Source organism: Erinaceus europaeus, chromosome 2 (assembly GCF_950295315.1).
Source record: "Erinaceus europaeus chromosome 2, mEriEur2.1, whole genome shotgun sequence".
NCBI lineage: Eukaryota > Metazoa > Chordata > Mammalia > Eulipotyphla > Erinaceidae > Erinaceus > Erinaceus europaeus.
In genome coordinates, this window is record NC_080163.1 from 4,518,890 (window position 1) to 4,531,903 (window position 13,014).

A 13,014-nucleotide genomic window follows, 5' to 3' on the forward strand; every position below is an offset into this window, starting at 1 on the left:
ACTCGGTGCCGACACCATGAATCCACTGCTCCTGGAGGCCATTTTTTCCACTTTATTGGATAGGACAGAGAAAAAGTGAGAGAGGAGGAGGAGATAGAGAGGGAGAGAAAGATAGACACCTACAGACCTGCTTCACTGCTTGTGACGCATCCCCCTCCCTACAGGTGGGGAGCCGGGGGCTTGAACCCGGATCCTCGTGCGGGTCCTTGTGTTTTGTACTATGTGCATTTAACCCAGTGCACCCTGCCCAGCCCCCTCTGCCTGTCTCTAAAGCAACAGAATGAGACCGACAAAGGAAGACTCCTTGGCAGCAGCATTGAGCACATGTGAGGCCCAGGCTTCATTAAAAAAAAAGGGGGGGGGGGAGTGGGGCAGTAGCGCAGCGGGTTAAGCGCACATGATGCAAAGCACAAGGACCGGCATAAGGATCCCGGTTCGAGCTCCCCGGCTCCCCACCTGCAGGGGAGTCACTTCACAGGTGGTGAAGCAGGTCTGCAGGTGTCTTTCTCTCACCCTCTCTGTCTTCCCTTCCTCTCTCCATTTCTCTCTGTCCTATCCAACAAAGATGACAGCAATAACAACAACAATAATAACTGCAACCATAAAACAACAAGGGCAACAAAAGGGAATAAATAAATAAGTATTTTTTTTTAATGTGGGGGAGCTGGGAGGCATCACTACCATGCTCAAGGACTCAGGTTCGAGCCCCCTGGGAACACCAGGCAAAGGGGGAGCATCAGGTGCTGTGGTGTCCCAGGACACATTTCTGCACACTGACTTTACGTTACAACCACCTGGGGGAATTTTTCAAAAATGCCACCCCAGCACCGCACCCCAAGACCATTTGCATCGGGCCCCTGGGGGTTTGACCACGGGTATTTTTCGTAAGTGTCCAGGGTGTTGTACAGAGAGCAAACAGGATTGGGGAGATTGACAAGAATGTCAACAGTCATGGAGAACAGTCCTAAAGGGGTGCCCAGCAAATATTTACCCAGCACTGCTGATGTGCCAAGGGCCGTCCCGAGTGTTGGCTGGGGGTTCTTGGTACCCTTGGAGATACTCAGGAATGTTAAGTGACAAGGGCCCGGGTCACAGCTGTGGGTGACCGCATGGCCCCCACAGTCTGGCTGTGACTTGGCAGTCTGGGCCTTTTGGCTCATTTAAAATTTGCCTTATTTATTTATCTTAATGAAAGAAACACATAAAGGGGGGGAGAAAGAGAGAGATAGATAGGGGGGAGAGGGAGAGGCTGACACGATCCCTGCTCAGTTCTGGCTGATGTTGGTGCTGGGGATTGAACCTGGGACCCCAGAGCCTCAGGCACGAAAGTTCTTCTCTGCAGAACTGTCATGCTGTCTTTCCGGCTCTAAAATTTATTTTGTTTCATTACTGTCCTGTTTAATGTGGGGGTCTACGCCTCACACACACCCACCTTCTCATCATTTTTATTTTAGAGAGAGACACAGAGAAGGGGAGAGACCACAGCACCATCCTGTCTCCTCTGAAACTCCCCCCAGACGCCCCCATGTGGTGCTACAGCTCAAACCCAGGCTTGAACCTGGAGCCTCTCATAGGATAAGGCCCGTGATCTAAGGGATGCACTGTTTCCTGGTCCTTTTACTTTTAGGGTTTGCTTGTTGGTTTGTGAGGCAGCGTTTGCTCAGCTCTGGCCTGTGAGGTGTTTGGGGCTGAACCTGGGGCTTCTGCCATGCGAGTCCTGTGCTCTGTTGCTGAGCTATCTCCCTTTCCCTCATCGCTCATGGCAACTGGCCTCACAAGAAAAGCCACACACCAGGGTGGTGCACCCGGCTAAGCACACATATTACCAAGGGCAAGGACACAGGTTCGCCCCCCACCCCACCCCCCGCTCCCCACCTGCAGGAGGTCCACTTCCGGAGCAGTGAAGCAGGTCAGCGGGTGTCTGTCTTTCTCTTTTATTTTTTAACCTTCTCTTTTTAACTTTTATTATCTTTATTTGTTGGCTACACTACAGACAGAAATTAAGAGAGAAGGGGGAGACAGAGAGGAAGAGAGACAGAGAGGCACCTGCAGACCTTCTTCACCACCTGCAAAGCTTTTCCCCTGCAGGTGGGGGCTGGGGGGCTCAAACCCGGGTCTTTGAGCATTGTAACATGTGCGCTCAACCAGGTGCGCCACCACCCAGCCCCTCTCTCTATCCTCCTGTCCTCTCTCAGTTTCTCTGTCCTATCTAATAAACACACACACACACACACACACACACACACACACACACACACACCAGGTTCAAGTCCCCTGGTCCCCACCTGCTGGGGGGAAAGCTTCACAAGCAGTGAAGTAGGTCTGCTGGCTGCAGGTGTTTCTCTGTCTCTCTCCCTCCCTCTCCCTCCCTCTCCCCTCTCAATTTCTTTCTGTCCTATCAACTAAAGGAAAGAGAAAAAGAAAAGGAAGAAGAAGAAGAAGGAAGGAAGGAAGGAAAGAAGGAAGGAAGGAAGGAAGGAAGGAAGGGAGGGAGGGAGGAAGGAGCCACACAAGGCACTAATAAGGAAATGTGTTGGTTATGTATTTTGGAAGCTTTAGTAAGAGTAAGGAGAAAGCTGTTTGGATAAGTAAGGACAGAGCCCCAAACCAGAGCAAAGAGCAGTAAACTGGTTCACCCTCCACCGTGGTCACAAAACGCAGGGTTAGATTTATCTGTCTACTTACTTTATTTTTATTTTTATTTTTATTTTTTGACTCCAGGGTTATTACTGGGGCTCACTGCCTGCATTAATCCACTGCTCCTGGAGGCTATTTTTTTCCTTTTGTTACCCTTCTTTTTTATCATTGTCGTTGTATTGCTGTCGTCATTATTGGATAGGACAGAGAGAAATGGAGAGAGGAGGGAAGACAGAGAGGAAGAGAGAAAGACAGACACCTGCAGACTTGCTTCAGCGCTTGTGAAGCGACTCCCCTGCAGGTGGGGAGCCAGAGGCTGGAACCGGGATCCTTCTGCTGGTCCTTGCGCTTCGCACCATGTGCACTGAACCCACTGCGCTAGCTCCGGGCCCCGCTACTTACTTGTTTCTGAGGTATATGCGTTCATAAGAGAGAAAGCAGAATATCACTCTGGCACATGCAGGAGCCTGAGGTGGAACTCAGGGCCCAGTGCTTACAAGTCCTGCTCTCAGTTACTTCACACAATTCAGGATCAAGATTCTCATGGGAATTCTGCCTCCTGCCTGGGAAGGATCCTGCAGCCCACGGAGGTCCCACTGGCTAGCCCAGCCCAGGCCCTTCTGCTGCTGCCAGCAGACACGGGGTGCCCCCTCGAAACTGGCACTTTCTCGTTCCTCACCTGCCTTCTCACGTCCTGGGGGACGCTTCTGCTCGAGCTGTTCCCTGGAGCCTTATCAAAGGGCAAGGACTAGAGGACCCTAACATATTGAGTAGCCCTTGGCTTTTTTTTTTCCTGACGGAAGGGTGACCTCAATGTGATTTCACTGCTGTGAGACACTTTTTCATTCCCAGAGAGAGGAAGACATCACAGCACTGGAGTTTCCTCTGTTGCTGTAGCTCCTCACTTGTGGTGCTGGGGCTCAAACCCAGGCCACATCACGGCGAGGTGCACACCCTAATCGGTGAGTTGTTCCTCTGCCTCCACAAGTTTCTTTATTTCTTTATATTCTGCGGTCAGAAAGCACAGCAGTTGGCACAACAAACTCATACTTGAGGCTCCAGAGGCTGCAGGTTCAATGCCCAGCACCTCCATAGAGAGGCCAGAGCTGAGCAGCACTCTGGTCAAAAGAATAAAAATACGTCTTTTTGAATTACTCCTTTTCAGGATGTATTGAAGGGCCAGGGAGGTCACGTGGCAGACATGCATGCCTGAGGCTCCAGAGGCTGCAGGTTCAGTCCCGAGCTTCACCTTGTGCTAGAGCTGAGCAAAGCTGCGGTCCTCTGTCTTGAAAACAAGGAGCTTTCTTCTCTTCTTTCATTTCTTTCATTTTTTTTCTTCTTTTTTGCCAGTAGAACTTATCTGGGGCCTCATGCCAGCATGGTTCCCCCACTCCTGGACGACTCTTCTTTCTCTTTTCCTGATAGAGGAAAGAGTAAGAAATGGGGAGAGAGAGAGAGAAGAGAAACACCAAGCATTGCTTCAACTCCCCTGTGTATGGTGCGCCCATGTGGTGCTAGGGCCTCACACCTGGGCCCTTCTGCATGGTCAGATGTCCACTCTACCAGGTGTGCTATCTCCTGGCCCCCAAATAATTATATTTTAATTAATTTTTAAATTTTATTTATTTTTGCCAGAGCACTTCTCAGCCCTGGTTTATGGTAGTGTGTGTGTGTGGGGGGGGGGGGGGTTTGAACCTGGGACTTTGGAGCCTCAGGCATGAAAGTCTCTTTGCAGAACCATGATGCTATCTACTCCCACCCAATAAATGTTTTTATTATTTATTTATAAAATGGAAACACTGACAAGACCATAGGATAAGAGGGGTAGAATTCCACAAAATTCCCACCACCAGAACTCTGTATCCCATCCCCCCCTTAATAGCTTTCCTAGTCTTTTTTTTTAAATAAATTAAGTTTTTATTTATTTATTTATTTTCCTTTTTGTTGCCCTTGTTGTTTAACATTGTTGTGGTTATTAATGTTGTTGTTGTTGGATAGGACAGAGAGAAATGGAGAGAGATGGGGAAGACAGAGAGGAGGAGAGAAAGACAGACACCTGCAGACCTGCTTCACTACTTGTGAAGCGACTCCCCTGCAGGTGGGGAGCCAGGGGCTCGAACTGGGATCCTTACGCAGGTCCTGGCGATTTGCGCCACGTGCGCTTAACCCGCTGCGCCACCGCCCGACTCCCAGCTTTCCTATTCTTTAACCCTCTGGGAGTATGGACCCAAGGTCATTGTGGGATGCAGAAGGTGGAAGGTCTGGCTTCTGTAATTGCTTCCCTGCTGAACATGGGTGTTCAAAGGTCTATCCATACACCCAGCCTGTCTCTCTCTTTCCCTAGTGGGGCAGGGCTCTCTGAGGAAGTGGGGCTCCAGGACACATGGTGGGGTTGTCTGTCCAGGGAAGTCTGGTTGGCATCATCTGGAATCTGGTGGCCGAAAAGAGTTAAGCTATAAGGCAGAACAAATAGTTGACTAATCATGAACCTAAAGGCAGGAATATTGCAGATGAAGATTTCAGGGTCTCCATTTTGGAAAAAGCTAGTAGGTCTATTTTAGGTATCTTTCCAGGGGCCCCTGACTTTACTAGTTTTTGCCTGAGCCTGACAGCTAGCATGCAGTGGAGAGTGAGAGATGAGAGTGCTCCTCAGCTCTGGTGTATATAGCAGGCAGACTCGGGGGTTCCACCCAGGGCTTGGGCTCCCAAGTTCATACTCTAACAGCTGAGCCTATTCCTGGAACCCCAGGAAGCCCATTTTCAGCTGGGGGCCGAGTTGCTCTTCTGGTATCTGCAGCAGGAAGGACCCTGTTCCTCTTTGTCCTCTCTCAGGCCCATCTTTGTGTTCTAGAATCCTTCTTGGTGTTGGGAGGAGGGGGCCTCAGGGCCTGGTTTCCCAGGGCTGGAGGCTCAGGGAAGCTGAACTCCTGTTTCCAGGGTCCCCCACAGCCCTGGGCTGCCATTCGGAGAGCTGGAGCTGCTAGGGCTTTGCACCCCGGCTCCCAGGCCCCGGGGTAACGTGAGACTCCCAGGCCTGCATTGCGTGCCCCACCTGGCCCCCACCCCCCTCCCGCTGGCTTCCTGCTGTGAGCTGCCTTAATCCCCAGGCTCCCCAGTGAGGCTGGAGAATTTCGGGGAGGAGACCAAGGCAGGAGGTGCATGGAAGTGCTGCCTCATGAGCTCCCCAGTCCCCACACCACCCCATCCCGGCTTCCCCAGCTGTGCCCTGGCCACTCAGAAGCCCCCCAGTCTCCCCTGGGCGCCCCACCTCTGCCCTTTGGCAGCCAGCTGAAATGCACCAGGCAGAGGCTTGCAGGGCCGGGGAGGGGCGGCGGTATGGGGAGTGGGCTCCTCCCCTAGCCAGGAGTGGGGGGTCAGGGCGCCAGGAGGCATGAGATACCCTCTTGGGGAATGTGGTCCGGCCGCCCCGCCCACCCCGCCAGGAGCTCCAGGAGCAAGGGGGAGGCGGCAGGAGGCGGACACCCAGAGAACCAGTTGTTCTGCTCCTCCTCCTGGGAGCCACCACCCACCCACCTCCGTTAAAAGGCTGGCACTCTGAGCCTGGTGGCCACGCCTGGTCTGAGCAGCACCCGCTGGGCTGCAGGGAGGGACCCCCAGAGCAGCCCTGTGACCATCCTCCAAGTCCTTCTTCCACACGGCCTGCCCACCCCAGGCCAGCAGAATGGCCGCCCTGCTGGCTGAGCCCCTGGGGCCCGGAACTGTTACAGCTCACCGGGCAGGGTGTCTGCTTTGCCAGGCATGCCAACCAGATGTGACCCCACAGCTGGAGGTGCTGAAGAAGGGGGCGGGGTTGGTGCTGTAGTCTCCCCCCCACCTCTTTCTCTCATTTGTTTTATTTTGTTATTATATAGTTTGTTACAAGATTGTAACCCCCACCACCAGAGTTCTGTATCTCCAGCCTCCCAAAGAGAATAACCAGAGTTCTCATAAGTCTTGCAAACAGTTTCTCTTGGTTTTATTTATTTTTGTTTGTTTTTATTTTATTTGATAGGATAGGGAGAAATTGAGAGGATGGAGGAGATAGATAGATAGATAGATAGATAGATAGGAGACCTGCAGCCCTGCTTCACCACTCATGAAGCTTTGCCCCCTGCAGGTGGGGATCAGGGGCTCAAACCTGGATCCTTGTGCACTGTAATGTGAGCCCTTAACCAGGTGCGCCACCACCTGGCCCCCAGTTTGCTTGCTTCTGGTGTTTGTTTTTGCTTTGGTTTTTGACAAGTTCAGCTGTATCAGGTCTCTAGATGCCACATATGAGGGAACCATCTGGCAGTTGTCTTTCATCTCTTTACGTATTTCACTAAGTGTCATCGCCTCCAAGGCAGAGAGAGAGAGAGAGAGAGAGAGAGAGAGAGAGAGAGGGATGGAGAAAGGACAGCACAAAAGCTTGTTTCAGTGAGCTAGGGGTCAGGCTTGAACCTGAGTCACGATTGGGGCAAAGCAGCACACTAGCCCAGTGAGCTGTCTCTGTAACCCCAGCACTTTTTAAAGATCTTATGTATTTTCTAAGAGTGGACCAGTAACCCAGCCCAGGATTGAACCCAGAGCCTCACACATGCAAGTCCTGCATTCTCCCCGCTGAACCAACTTCCTCCTGACCCCCCAGAACAACACTCTTTTTTTTTTTTTTTGCTTCCAGGGTTATTGCTGGGGCTTGGTGCCTGCACTAGGAATCCACTGCTCCTGGAGGTTATTTTTTCCTTTTATTGCCCTTGTTGTTGTTATTGCTGTCGTTGTTGTTGGATAGGACAGAGAGAAATGGAGAGAGGAGGGGAAGACAGAGACGGGGAAAGAAAGACAGACACCTGCAGACCTGCTTCACCGCCTGCAGGTGGGGAGCCTGGGTCTTGAACCGTGATCCCTACGAGGGCCCTTGTCCTTAACCCGTTGCACTACCTCTTAAACCAACTCTTAAACCATTTCAGGGCCCTGCACTGTGGGTCTTAGGATTGTGAGAATAATTTCAACATGTCCAAGAACTTGAAGGCAATAATAATAACAATAATAACAGCGTAACAATACACCACAAACTCCATGCACCTGGGCCGTGAGATGCGAGATTCAGCACTTCCGCCAGTGAGCCCCGTGGAGCAGACCCGGGGAGTCTGCGTGACCTGTGGGTCCGTGGGTTCAGTCGACCGTTTCCATCACAGTATTCTTTCTCCCACACCTTTTTTTCCCTCCTCTTTTCTCTTTTCCTTCCTCTGCCAGGGTTTGTTTGTTTCACTAGGTCCTCAGGTTGCACTCGAGAACCATGTGCAAGGACCTGGATTCGAGCACCCAGGCCCCCACTGCAGGGGGAATGTTTCTTGCGTGGGGAAGCAGGGCTGCATATCTCTCTCTCTCTCTCTCTCTCCCTTCTCAATTTCTCTCTCTCCAAAAGAAAAGGGTGGGAGAGAAAGGGGAAAAGGAAGAAGAAGTAAGAAAAAAGGAAAGGGGAGGAATTCCACCAGGAGCAATGGATTCATTGTGCAGGCACTAAGTGTCAACAGTAACCCTGGTAGTAATAATTTAAAAAACAAACTTTTTTTTTTTTAATGAAAATCCAGAGCATTAATTACTCAGCTCCGGCTGATGGTGGTGCTGGAGGTGAAATCTGGGATGGTGGAGCCTCAGGCATGAAAGTCCTTTTATTACACTATTTCTCCATCCCTTTGGGCCCCCCTCACCCCATTTTTTGTTGTTTGTTTGTTTTTCTAAAGGGTGAGAGATAGACCTAGAGAGAGGTCACCGAGCACAAACTCCCACACTAGGAAGCTTCCTCCCTGCGCTGAGCCCATGTGGCCTTCACACATGGGAGAGTGAGACCCACCCTGACCACCTCCCCGCCCTCACCCCTTGGTCTCTTAGCAGGCAAGACGTGGGCACGTGTGCATGTGCATAAACACGTGTACATACATACGTGCATACACACTCGTACTACACACGTACATAAACACACATACATGCATAAACACTCGCGCGTGCGTGCATAAACACATGTACGTGTGTACACAAATGCGTGCACGAGCATGCGTACATACGTGTGTGAACACGGGTACACACGTGCACAAACACCCGTACACACGTGAATCATGTGGCTCAGTGAGTGAAGTAAACATTGAACTTGTGCCTGAGTTGGATGCCCAGTGGCACTGTGGCTGGCTGTGTGTGTCTCTCTCTCTCTTGTTCATAAGTGAATGGACCTTTCAGACAATTAGTGCAGAGCGAGCCAGGAGACCCAGAGGAAAGAGAGAGACCCCAGCGCTCCCCTCATCCCTGCAGCTCCCCGTGGGGGGTCGGGGGCTCGAACCCGGGCCCCGCTGAGTGTCCCTCCCACCCGCAGACCTACTCCGGCCTCTTCTGCGTGGTCATCAACCCCTACAAGCAGCTGCCCATCTACACCGAGGCCATCGTGGAGATTTACCGCGGCAAGAAGCGCCACGAGGTGCCGCCCCACGTGTATGCGGTGACCGAGGGCGCCTACCGCAGCATGCTGCAGGGTGAGCGGGGCGGGGTGCGGGGTGCGGGGGGTGCGGGGGGGGGCTGCAGGGTGAGCGGGGCGGGGTGCGGGGGCCTGCAGGGTGAGCGGGGCGGGGTGCGGGGGGGCTGCAGGGTGAGCGGGGTGAGGCTGCGGGGTGCGGGGGGGCTGCAGGGTGAGCGGGGCGGGGTGCGGGGTGCGGGGGGCTGCAGGGTGAGCGGGGTGGGGCTGCGGGGTGCGGGGGGGCTGCAGGGTGAGCGGGGCGGGGCTGCAGGGTGCGGGGGGGGGCTGCAGGGTGAGCGGGGCGGGGTGCGGGGGTGCGGGGGGGCTGCAGGGTGAGCGGGGTGGGGCTGCGGGGTGCGGGGGGGCTGCAGGGTGAGCGGGGCGGGGCTGCAGGGTGCGGGGGGGGGGCTGCAGGGTGAGCGGGGCGGGGTGCGGGGGCGGGGGTGCTGGGGGCTGGGGTTGAGCGGGTCAAGCGGCTGGGCTCCCGGGTGATCTTTTGGGGGTGGGGTGGGGGGGAGGGCTGCGGGTTGAGGCCGGTGCAGGGGGCTGCGGAGTGGACGGGCCGGGGGACAGAGCTGCAGGGCAAGCAGGGCAGAAGGTGGAGGGCTGCAGGGTGGGGAGTCATAGGGCGGGGTGAGCTGCAGGGTGCTGCAGCCTCTGGGTGGAGGGCCAGGGATGGGGGTGCCCTGGGGTGGTGGGCTGGAGGGTGGGGGTGCTGTAGTATGAGCGGGGGAGCAGGATGAGGGGGTGGGGTGTGGGGCAAGAGAGGTCTTCCTAGGGCGGTGGGGTGAGGACCTGGCTCTATGCCAGGACCAGGTGACAAGTCAGGGGACCCAGACTCAGGCCATTGGGGTGGTGATAGTTGGGGGGAGTGGGTGAGAATTTGGGGTCCTACCCTGAAGCCTCTCCAGAGCTGTCTCCCCTCAAGTCATTCGCATGCCAGCTGGTCCCCAGCTTCTGCATTAATGTCGGGAGAGATTCTTGGAACTTTCATTTAAGTCTGTCAATTGAAAAACACACAGAACATACTTAAGATTAAAAAGACAGTAAGAAAAAGACTCATATATTAATGAGAAAGAGAAGCAGAGCATCAAACTCAGGACCTCATGCTGGGGATCAAACTCAGGACCTCATGCTTGAGAGTCCTGGGCTCATACTTAAAGGCATTAGTAGTAGTAGTAACAGCAGCAGCAGTAGCAGTAGTAATAGTAGTAGCAGCAGTAGCAGTAATAATAGTAGTAGTAGCAGCAGTAGTAGTAGTAGCAGTAGTAGCAGTAGTAGCAGTAGTAGTAGCAGCAGCAGTAGTAGTAGCAGCAGTAATAATAGTAGTAGTAGCAGCAGCAGCAGTAGTAGTAGCAGTAGTAATAGTAGTAGTAGTAGCAGCAGCAGCAGTAGTAGTAGCAGTAGTAATAGTAGTAGTAGTAGCAGCAGCAGCAGTAGTAGCAGCAGTAGTAGTAGTAGCAGTAGTAATAGTAGTAGTAGTAGCAGCAGCAGCAGCAGTAGCAGTAGTAGCAGTAGCAGTAGTAGCAGCAGCAGCAGTAGTAGCAGTAGTAGTAGCAGCAGCAGCAGTAGTAGCAGTAGTAGTAGCAGCAGCAGCAGTAGTAGCAGTAGTAGTAGCAGCAGCAGTAGTAGCAGTAGTAGTAGTAGTAGTAGCAGTAGTAGTAGTAGCAGCAGTAGCAGCAGTAGTAGTAGTAGTAGCAGTAGTAGTAGTAGTAGCAGCAGTAGCAGCAGTCGTAGTAGTAGCAGCAGTAGCAGCAGTAGTAGTAGCAGTAGTAGCAGCAACAGTAGTAGAGTAATAGTAGCAGTAGCAGCAGCAGCAATAATAGTAGTAGTAGCAGCAGCAGTAGCAGTAGTAGTATATTATTAGTGATGATAATAATCTTCTTCTTCTAGCGTTTGCCCTTCTTCCGTAGCCAGTCAACAGTGTCAGGGATACCAAAGCACTGCTCAGCTCTGGCTTATGGTGGTGCTGGGGATTTGTGCCTGGGGCCTCTGGTCCTTCAGGCATGAAAGACTTTTTTTGTTTTACTTTTATTAGTGACTTAATAATGATTGACAAGATTGTAAGATCACAAGGGTACAATTCCACACAGTTCCCACCACCAGAGTGCTATGTCCCTCCACTGGAAGTTTCCCTGTTCTTTATCTCTCTCTGGGAATCTGGACCAAAATTCTTTATGAGGAGCAAAAGTTGGAAGGTCTGGCTTCTGTCATGGCTTCTCCACTGGACATGGGTGTTGGCAGGTGGATCCACACCCCCCAGCTTGTTTCTATCTTTTCCTAGTGGGGCAGGGCTCTGGGGAGGTGGGGTTCTGGGACACCTTGGTGAGGTCGTCAGCCCAGGGAAGTCAGGATGGCGTCATGGCAGCATCTGCAGCTTGGTGACTGAGAGACAGCTAGATGGCAAGCAAAACAAAATGTTCAATAAACAGGAGCCAAAAAGTAGGAATAGAGCTGCAGAAAGTAGAGGTTTTAGGGTGAAAGAAAGCTAGAAAGTCTATTTGTGGAATGTTCCTAGGAACCTGTGTCATAGTCTTTGCTTAAGTTTCACAGCTGGCATGGGAATGGACTAGAAACATTGGGAAAAATATTTTTTTTTGCATCACCTTTATGCTACCTCCCCAGCCCCATACTTAGAGAGTTTTAAAAAAATGAGCTTATTCAAGAGTCAAACTGGGGCTTCATGACTGATGCAGCAATGCTGGGTATCTCTCTGTCTGTCTGTCTGTCTGTCTGTCTTCCATCCCATCTGGGGAGAAAGAAAAAAAGCAGGAGACAGTATCATTCATGACTTAAGTGTCATCTCTGCACTGATGGCCTCAGTCTTGGGCTTCCTGCCTGTGGGACACAGAGATGGAGAGAGAGAGAGAGAGAGGGAGAGGGAAGAGACACCCCGCTTCTTGCCCCTGTGCATGGTGTTCACTCAGTGTTGGGCCTGAGGGCTTGAACCTGGGTCCTCGCTCTCCTGGGCAGTCTCCTGTGTTGTGGGTGTAGTCCCCCACCTGCTCTCAGCTGAGTGCCAGCTGCTTCACATGCTGGACCTCACGGCAACCCCGAGCCCTCTCCTTGGCCCTGGTTTCCAGGTGGGGAAACTGAGGCAGACAGCTGCGAGCTCACTGTCACTAGTCCATGCCCTCACTGAGTATCTGCTTGAGAGGGGATGGAGAGCACAGACTGGGGAATGTACCTGCTTTGTCCTGTACGCAGCCCAGGTTCGAACCCCAGCACCACATGGGAGGTGCTGGGGAAGCCCCAGTGTTGTAGTCTCTCTTTTTCTTTTCTTTTTTTGTTTTAAATTTATTTATTTATTCCCTTTTGTTGCCCTTCCTTGTTGTTTTATTATTGTAGTTATTGTTGTTGTTGGATAGGACAGAGAGAAATGGAGAGAGGAGGGTAAGACAGAGAGGGGGAGAGAAAGACAGACACCTGCAGACCTGCTTCACCGACTTGAAGCGACTCCCCTGTAGGTGGGGAGCCGGGGTCTCGAACCGGGATCCCGAACCGGGATCCCTACACCAGTTTTTGCGCTTTGTACCACATGCACTTAACCCGCTGTGCTACTGCCCAACTCCCTTTAAAAAAAAAATTATTTATTCTCATTTATTGCCCTTGTTGTTTTATTGTTGTAGTTATTATTGTTGTTGCTATTGATGTCATCCTTGTTGGATAGAACAGAGAGAAATGGAGAGAGGAGGGGAAGACAGAGAGGGGGAGAGAAAGACAGACACCTGCTGACCTGCTTCACCACCTGTGAAGCGACTCCCCGGCAGGTGGGGAGCCAGGGCTCGAACCGGGATCCTTATGCTGGTCCCTGCGCTTGGCGCCACCTGCGCTTAACCCGCTGCGCTACCGCCTGACCCCCTGTGGTCTTGGTCTCTTTTTTTCTCTCCCTG

At 52.5% G+C, this 13,014-nt stretch overlaps 1 protein-coding gene across 6 annotated transcripts in view; it reads left to right on the plus strand.

Annotated features, from left to right (window-relative positions):
- MYH14 (myosin heavy chain 14) overlaps positions 1-13,014 on the plus strand; it is a 94,564-nt gene that overhangs the window by 11,419 nt on the left and 70,131 nt on the right. For all 6 annotated transcript variants that reach the window (XM_060174736.1, XM_060174745.1, XM_060174749.1 and 3 more), the window contains exon 3: positions 8,984-9,140. In XM_060174736.1, coding sequence (XP_060030719.1) covers positions 8,984-9,140 — 157 coding nt within the window. The remainder of the gene's footprint in view (positions 1-8,983; positions 9,141-13,014) is intronic.